Source organism: Rhodamnia argentea, chromosome 7 (assembly GCF_020921035.1).
Source record: "Rhodamnia argentea isolate NSW1041297 chromosome 7, ASM2092103v1, whole genome shotgun sequence".
Classification (NCBI taxonomy): domain Eukaryota; kingdom Viridiplantae; phylum Streptophyta; class Magnoliopsida; order Myrtales; family Myrtaceae; genus Rhodamnia; species Rhodamnia argentea.
In genome coordinates this window covers 7988110-7997645 of record NC_063156.1, presented here as the reverse complement: position 1 = coordinate 7997645, position 9536 = coordinate 7988110, and the positions used below count along the sequence as shown (strand labels likewise).

Below are 9536 nucleotides of genomic sequence, written 5' to 3'. Positions count from 1 at the left end.
TCTCGACCGAGAAAAAGTTATGAAGGGCGCGGCTTTGGCGTTGGTGGCGATGGCGGTCGTGATAGCGCTCATGGCGAACCAGGCGGAGGGCATCACTTGCTCACAAGTGAATAAGTCTCTCGGCCCTTGCGCATCGTACCTAACTAAAGGAGGGGACCCCGGACCGGCGTGCTGCAACGGGGTGAGAGGCCTGAAGAGCAGCACTCCGTACCCCGCAGACCGGCGCGCCGCGTGCGTGTGCATCAAGCAACTCGCGAGCCAGGCCCACAACATCAAGGCAGACGCTGCTGCCGCCCTGCCCGGCAAATGCGGTGTCTCGATTGGCGTCCCCATCCGTGCGGACGTAGATTGCAACCGGTAGTTACTTGATTCTGTCTTTATTTGAATCAACCCTAAATGACATGTTTGGTCCGACAACGCTACCATTCTTAAACCGCTCAAACCTCGAATTTCTCGGTCTGCCATTGCACATATTCTTATCTACGAAGATCTATGAGCATGATCATGATGACTGATCCTTGTGCTTACCCATACGAATTTTTGCAGCATTTCTTGAAAAAGGAAGGTCTGGGGGCCGATGAATAAAGAGGAGCTTGGGTGGCGTCGATGACTACTCCTTGCTATGATATTTAGTGTGCTTAGTCATGTTTTAGAACGTACGTAATAAGGTTGTCCTTGTAGGGTTCTCCCTAGAGAGCCATGTTACAACATTTTGTAAGCCTTCTACTTGGAATGAATAAAGTGATCTCTCTCTCGCGGACACATACGCACGGAATGGGCATCTTCTATACTATTTCAAGACAAGCAGAAACAAATTGTCAAACAGCAATAGAGATGCGTCCTAGATTACAACCAAAAATGTAAATTGACATTGCTTGTAACCAAGAAAATTGCTTAATCAAGCCAAAATAGGGAGAGGAAAAAAAAAGTGTTTACTACGTTATTCTCTTAATACAGAGCATTGACATGGATGATGGTATTGTAACCTCAATTGTGTCAATTGAGTCCTAAGCATTTTTCAGGTTTTGCCGATTTAGCTCATCTAGTCAATTTTTTCGAAAATCATTGGTGTGGACGCTTGATGTCCTACGTGGCATGGGCACGTTGATGTTGACAAATCTTAATGATATTTTAGTAATTTTATTTTATTTTATTTTAGTTTCTAAAAAAAAGATAAAAAAAAAAGTAATGAAGGGAAAGAAAAGAAAAGAAAGAAAATGAAAAAAAAGGAGATAAAATTATATTATTATTAGAAATTATCTACGAATTCCCATCAATATTAGCTAGATTGACTTGACTAATCTTCCTCCTTATATTGGCTGAAACCGTTTGTTCCTTCCATTTACCATCACGGAAGCAGTGCGGCGGAGAAATCTACGAAATGAAAACGTTGTCAGGTTTTTCACGATCGACAGCGACTGAGGACGCAAATGTACATTTCTGCGTGTGACCGTAACCAAGTTTGCAATTGAGCAAACTTTCCATCCTGGCCTCCTTGTAAGAATCTAGGATTTATCTTCTGAGAGTTTCGTTAGCTAATCCAGTATAATAGTGACTTTAGGTTAATTACTAGCCATTATGATAAATCTTTAAGAGAGTATTTCTTGAGAACAGGTAAACACTAATTGGGCCGCTTGATATTCGATATTCACTGGGTCTTGATAGTGTCAATTTTTACATAAGGGAAAATTGTCCAAAAAATCCTAAACCTATTATACTTTTGTCGATCGAGTCTATCTGGCTAGTTTTCGCCCCAAAATGCTAAAATGGACACCGACCGTCCTATGTGGCACGACCAACACCAACGTGGATAACTTTTAATAGTATTTTAATATCTTCCTTGAAATATGTATTTATAGATTCTTTTTTTTTGTCTTATCTTCTGTTTTCCATCTTTACTTTTATTTCATTTACTTTTTCCTTTTTCCTTTTTCCTTTTTTCCCGTCAGTCAGCCTTCACTAGGCCTCATCGATAGCCGGCAGAGGTCACCAGCCTCTTGTGAGGGCAGCCCTTTGTCAGCCCAAGTGAGGGCAGCCCTTTAGGAGATCGGGTGAGGGCCTCCAGCCCAAGGCTGACATCCCTTGCTCGAGGCCAGCTAAGAAAAAAGAGAAAAGAAAAAAAGTAAGAAAGAAAGACATAAGAAAAGAAAAAAAAAGGAAAAAGAATAGATAAATAAAAACTATAAATGCTGCTAAAAACATAGGATGATTGGGGTTCACGTCCGTGGTTTCTAGCTAAATTGACTGAATGGACTCGATTGGTAATAGTGCAATAGACTTAGGACTTTTTGTACAATTTTTCCCATAAGTAAACTTTTCAGTCGTGAGTCTTGTCCAATGGCCGGCAAGCTCCGATAACCGTCGGTAGCCACAGTAGTAACAAAAAAAGAAAAGAAAGAAGAAAAAGCAAAAAAAAAAAAAAGAGAAAATTCAAAAAAAAAAATCAATAAAAAATTTGAAATTTTTTTAAAATCATCCATGTCAATGTCGGTCATCCCATGTTAGCACTAACTGTGCCACATCAATGATTTTTGATCAAATGAACTAAATTGATACAAGTGCAAAGCTTTAGGACTTAATTGGCAAAATAAAAGTTCATGACACAATTGCAATAGGTTTAGAACTTTTTTTGTAATTTTTCCTTTGTATGTGAATTTTGCTCCTCGACATGTATGTATTGTGAAAGTTTCTAGCGTCTAGAATTTTCATAAAAAAATCGAATCCAAATGCGCCCGTCGCAAAAATTTAGATTAAGCAAACAACAAAATATAAAATTAAATAGTCTATTTAGACAAGCACGGTTTGGAGATTGAATTGTGCGCTCAAAATTATGCGGCCTGTCGAAATGTCCTTAACTAATGTCTTGGGTTTCTAAATGGATTGCATCTACATGGTGCATGCAAATCGAAGAAATTTTACGAATTTGGTAACATGACATAACACATGGCTCTTTGCTCAAGCGTCTTATGACATACCTACTAGAAATTCCGTGGGGCTATAAGAAAACGATTCATTAAAAATCGATCTCACATATATAATTTAGTACATATCTCTATATTATACTCATTGAATAAATTTCTCCTTATATTGGCTGAAGAAACCATTTGTTTTCTTTTTTTGTCATCAATGGAAGCAGGCGGGCAGAGAGATCTACCGAGTCGAAAAGTCGTCTGGTTGTTCATGATTGTTGGGACAGCAACCAAGGAGGCAAATGAACAATTTTTGCGCGTTTTGGCTTCAATGTTGAAGGCAGAAAGAGAACACCAAAAACTTATCACCTATGAATACACCCGTTTTTCGACATTATACATTGAATTTTACGCTTTTCCTAAGAGCAAAAGCCATGGAAATCATGCTGAGGTTGGTCTTTTTCCTGGCCATCTTGCTTGCTGGTACCCAAGTCATCTGCTCATTCATTGATCCTGGTGATTATAAGTCGATCCGATTCCATCAGTTGAATTCGTGTTAGGCCAACCTTAGCTCCCGAGAGTGCACATCCACATCCTACATTTCTTTCGATCATCTTCAGTTTTCCCGAAACGAGAAGATATTTGTTACATTGTTAGGGAAGTACTTTGATACGGGCAAGTGAGGAGAAAATCGGAGGTGGTCACATGCATTAGGAACTAGGTCACATTTATTGCTTGCACGACATTGGATGAAAAAATAAATAAAATTATGTCAATTAAATTCAAAAATTCCTCAATGCCAAAATTAAAGAATTTAAGACAAAAAAGATTTTTTGGGACAATTTCTTTTATGTAAGCCGTAAGCAACAGATGGGACGACGAGGAACGAGAGGACGCGAAACTCCTTTTTGTTTCGTGGCAACCTCTTCATGCTTCTGCATCGTCGTTGACTTGACTCCTCGTTTTGAATCTTTTCCTCTCTCGTTATCGCTTTCCAACCAAGGTGGTTGTTGTTGTTGACTTGAACAATTTTCCTCCTTTTTTATTGGCTGAGTTTGTCCCTTCTATTTGTCATCCCGGAAGCAGTCGGGCGGAGAAATCTGCGAAACGGAAACGTTGTCAGGTTTTTCATGATCGTTATGACAGCGACTAAGGAAGCAAATGAACATTTCGGGTATAGTAAAAATCAAGTTTGCAGGCTGTGGCTTCACCGGCGAGACTCCTGATGAGTTGAGCAAACTTTCCAACCTGACCTCCATGTCAGAATCGAGGACTTATCTACTGAGAGTTTGGTTAGGTAATCCAGTGTAAAATGACTTTAGGTTAATTATTAGCCATTGCGGTAATCTTTATAAGAGACCATTTCTCGAGAACGGGCAAACATTGATTGGGCATTTAAAAGGTTGATTAATATTCGATATTCACCGAGCCTTGATCATGTCAATTTATACATAAGGGGCAATTGTCCAAAATTTTTTTAAAACTATTGTACTTTTGTCAATTGAATCATCTAGCCAATTTTGGCCTTACAAAACCGACGTGGACGCCGACCGTCTTACGTGGCACGACCAACGCTATCATGTACAACTTTTAATAATGTTTTAATATTTCTCGAACTATTTACTTATTTATTTATTCATTTTTTCTTACCTTTTGTTTTGCATCTTAACATTTATTTCATTTACTATTTCCTTTTTCTTTTTCTCCCATTCATTAGCCTTCGTCGGGGCCTGGTTGATAGCCGGTGGAGATCGCTGACCTTAGGCAACTACCACCCTCACCGAAACGGGCAAGGGGGTATCGCGAGGGCGCCCTTCACCATATCGGGCAAGGGCGACACTCTCCAACCCAAGGTTGAGCGTCCATTGCCCTAGGCCAGCTAGGGAAGCTCTTGCTTGAGGCCGGCGGAGGGAAAAATAAAATAGAAAAAAGTAAAGAAGAAGTAACAAAAAAGAAAAAGAATAAAAAAATAAATAAAAAAATTAATTATTATTAAAATTATTCACGTCAGCATCTATTGTGCTCCCATTAGGACAGCATGCATCCACATCAATGATTTTTAGCCATATGAACTGAATTGGTACAAATGCAAATGGTTTAGGACTCAATTGATAAAAAAAAAAAATTAGAACTGAATTGCTACAATAGCAACATGTTTATGACTTTTTTGATAATTTATCATTGATATATGAATTTACACATCAATGTGTATGTAGTGCGAAAGTTTATAGCGACTAGGATTCTCAAAAAAAAAAAAAAAAAATTCCAAATCCAAATGTCCGTGTCACAGGGATTTAGATTAAGCAATCAATAAGAAATAAAAACAAAAAATCTATTTAGACAAGCACGGTTTAGAGATTGAGTTGTTTGCTCAAAATAATGCTTGCCTGTCGAATGTGACGTGTATGTATGACGTACTAATCAAATGTCCTCGTTAACTAAAGTTTTGCGTCTCCAAATAGACTGCATCATTGCAGATATTAACAAATCCTTCTCCTTAAATTACATCTATACTCAAAATCATGTTTATCCCAAACATACCTTTTATTTATGCACTGGCCGACCATGAGTCGAAGGATGATAAGATCTATCTCCTGAAAAAGACACGGGGAAAAGATGATCCAGATAGCCAAATTCCCAGGACTAAAAGACTAAATGTTCCAGGGTGCCTGCAATGGCTTGCTTTTTTTCAGGCACGACACAGATGTCAAGAATAATCCTGAACTCCTGATTAATCCCTTTACTAAAGAAATCCTAACATTGCCAAGAGCACCTGATTTTCGACCAAACATGTCAGTTTACGGGTTCGGCTTCGATCGCCCTACGAACACGTATGACATGATACAAATTGCCCTGCCGCCTTCTCAATGCGCTCTTCCTGGTCTAAATTGCCTCTTTGCTCGCAGACCTGGTCGTAATTTCGTCTTTGGTTCTGGAGCTTTGAACTGGTTTATGAGCGGATGCACGGTGTTGCTGGCGAGGAATTTAGCTTGATTCCAATACCGGAAGTCCACTCCTTCGAATGCATCCACCCGGGTCACCCGTGGCCGGGGATGCAAATGAACGAGCTGGGGATGCAAATCGAAATGCGGGTGCTCGAGGACTACACGAGAAGAGAGTGGACCAGGAAATACAGGGTCCAGCCTCCGCGCCCCGACATCGGCTATTACTACGTCTTGGTAAATCCCATACGAACCCGACAAGCTGATCCTCCGGCACTGGTTGGGACAAGGAGATCTGTTTGTTCTTTCCTCATCTGTGAGTACATTCTAAGATAAAACTGAGAAGAACGATGGTTGCTCCTTTATTTTCTTTTAGAAACAGCCTTTTGTTAGCTTTTAAAGACTTTCGTGATTCTCGACCTCAAAAAAAGAAAAAAAAAAAAAGGACATTCATGATTTGGGAAAAGAATAAACATGATGTCCTGGGTCATAAGGTTTGGGTCAAAACATGATTTTTCTCACAATTATCTTACGACTCCTCCTTCTCTTTTGCAAAAAAAAAAAAAATGAATGGTGTGGAAAATATTCTCATAAAAATCATGGCTTGCATCGCTTATAGAAAATTGAATGAACGATGCACATTGTCCAGAAATAATTTTTAGACATGAATAACTGTTGATATAAACATTTATATTTAGGAAAATAATTTCTAGATCATTCATTTTTTTGCGAAATAAACGCTGCCTCAGTAAACTTTAAGCTCCTTCCAGTGATGAAATTGGCTACCAGCAATTCTCCAGTAATCTATAGGGCTTAAAGTTTACTAAGGCCTCGTTAAAACTCCAAGAGCCCCACAAATAATAAAAACACGAAGACTTAACTTTCAAAAACTGCCCCCACGGACTACTGTCTACACCCCCATCGCCTCCACTTCTTAGACATGAGGGAGGACCCCGCACGAGGGAGGGAGGGAGGGTTTGGAAGACGAATGTTAACGATATTATCAGAACGATATTATCAGGATTATGTATATATTTTTTTTAAAGTGCATATCATTGTATTTGGCATAATGTTTATCTTATTTAGAAATAATTAGGGATTCTATAAGATAATTTCTTATTTAGAGAAATTTTGATAATCCTGTTGCTTCTCCGTATTTTTTCAAGATTGTGTGTATCTTGAATCGTATATTATTTCAGATAGTGATCTAATTAAAATCTATAAATATGCTGATGTGATTTTCATTATAATATGGGTCTGTTTGGTTCAGCATTTGGCTAAGGGACTTTGAGAAAGTGCAAATACCTTTGGGCTAAAGGCTTTTTCCAAAATGCAAATAGTATTTGACAAAGTGTATTATAAAAACATATTAGAAAATAACTTTGATGTAAATGTTGTTTGGTGAAAAATGAACTCTGTAAAGTATTTTTACTTTTTCAAAAAAAAAGCGGCGGTCGGCGATGGTGCGAGGCGGCGATTGGCAGCGATATGTGGTGGGCGGCGAGTGGCAACGATCGGTGGTGGGCGGCGGCAAGGATCGGTGGTGGACAGTGGCGATGATCGGCGGCGGATGGCGGCGGGCGGCGGGCTACGGCGATCTAAGGTGAAAATTTTTTTTAAAAAAAAATTAGTTGCATTTCACAAAACTCCTTTAGTCCAAGTACTTTGGGTTAAAGGACATTTGAGAGCATTTGAAATATAATTGCATCTCCCCAAAGTGAGCCAAAAAATGAACCAAATACCATTTGCATTTGCCCAATGAACTTTAGAGCCTCAATGCTCATTCCCAATGCTGAACCAAACATGGCCATAGTGTTGACATATTCTCTTAATTGATGCCAGAACATTCCTCCATGCCAACTCCGCTACGGAGTTACTGACTTCCAAGTTATCAACAATCTCCTTGTAGCCGACTTGCAAAGCTTAGCGTCGATTCCGAGACTACCGATAGACTATCAGGAGTTATTCCAGAAGATTTTCTTTAATGTTTGTTGGTCTTTCAAGGTGTCTATTGAGCTGCCCTAGGAGGTGAACGAATCTGAGTCCAAGTTTTTATAGTCTTAAATATGTTGTGGTTCTCAAAGAGTCCAGATCGATTCTCTAGATTTTAATGCATTTTCTAGTTTCTAGGGCTTTATCACTTCTCTAGTTCCTATGTCCTTAAATGTTAGTCTCTTTCCTATGAAGACATTGAAGAGTCACCTACGCTTGGAGGGTTGTTCCATACTTGTCTATATAGGCATACTAAGATGAATGAAAAGGCATACGTGAATTTTGATAAATTATTACCTTTGGCTTGAGAACAATGAGTTATTCTTATTTTACTCTTATCCCTTAGGTGGATTCCTACGAGTGGCGAGTATATTGTCCTTTTATATTCTCACTTGTGTCACCTCCTATCTCTCTACGCTCTCTCCCGTCGTCATAATACAAAATGTTATACATACTCTCTTAATAGGCACAACGTGATGTGGGTGCTCACGGGCTATCTGAGAAGAGAGTGGACCAGGAAATACAAGATCTTGTCCCCGAGGGCTACGTGGTAGGCCCATACGAACGCAACAAACTGATCCTCTATCACTGGTGGAGCACGTACTTGTCCGATTTGAACAGGGATAGATTCACGGGGTGTCGGACCGAGGCACGTCTTTGTGAGGGACATTACTAGTGTTGAGCGTGGCGACAACGATATACCTCTAATTGCTAGGGGGTTGGAAACCAGTCGTGATCAAAATGCTAATGAGTCATGCCTTATTCTTCTAAGACCAGCATCAGAGCACTCGATTTGTATATAATAGTTTTTTCGCGGTCCCTGTCTTTGCGGTCCCAATCTTTGCAGAAGAGGAACTTTGCTACTGGTACTGATGATAGAACGTGATCCGGCGGCGTACTTTTGCTCCCAAGTATCCGATGCTAGGGGCCACGGAGACTAGCAAATCCATCCTGGAAAATATAATGGAGCAACCATTGGTGCTCGAGTTTTGTTTTTGAAGTGTACCAACGGATGAGAAAACAACACATTTTGCTGTCAAATTCCCAAAGCGATGTCCTTGGTCCGACAGCTCGCGAATCTATCCTTGTTGACATGGTACAAGTACCAACATTAACAAATTGAAGAACTAACCCAACCTTTTCCAATAAAATTCATCCTTTTATTGAGTCAGTATATATTTGATCAGAGCCTATCTGGTATAATTTTCTTGCTTCGTAATGTTTTATAGACAAGTTCAAGAGCCTTCCCCAGTGGTCAAACTTAGGGTCTAGTTTTGATGATGTCTACTAATTAACGAGACATAGACTTTTGTCCTTTCCTCAACCGACGGCCACAATTTTTCTCGCATGCATGATGAAGACGACATGAATTGATCGTGGGATTACACGGACGATGGGACGGTTGAAAGAATCAAGAAGCCAACAAGATTGCAATAACTCCCGCCTAACACCCGTCGCTAAATGCGTCAGCATGAAGCAAAACATCAAACACTTGTCCAGAGCCTAATAAGAAACCTTCCTGATGAGAGCACGAAGCGCGGTCACAGAAGAAGGCTCTCTTTACTATTTATGGCGACCATCTTGGTCACCATGTTTTGGACTAGCTCTCGGTTCCCAGTTACAAGTACCCTCTCCACGCACCATCGTCAAGCGCCCGCACACACCCACTACACTTTCTTTGAGAAGTTCAATA

At 39.9% G+C, this 9536-nt stretch overlaps 1 protein-coding gene across 1 annotated transcript; it reads left to right on the top strand.

Annotated features, from left to right (window-relative positions):
* Positions 1 to 697, top strand: LOC115752486 (non-specific lipid-transfer protein 1-like). The gene is made up of 2 exons (XM_048283191.1): positions 1 to 357; positions 547 to 697. The coding sequence occupies exons 1-2, from the start codon at positions 20 to 22 to the stop codon at positions 554 to 556; spliced, it is 348 nt and encodes a 115-aa protein (XP_048139148.1). The 5' UTR covers positions 1 to 19; the 3' UTR covers positions 557 to 697.
* Positions 698 to 9536: the final 8839 nt, after the last annotated feature.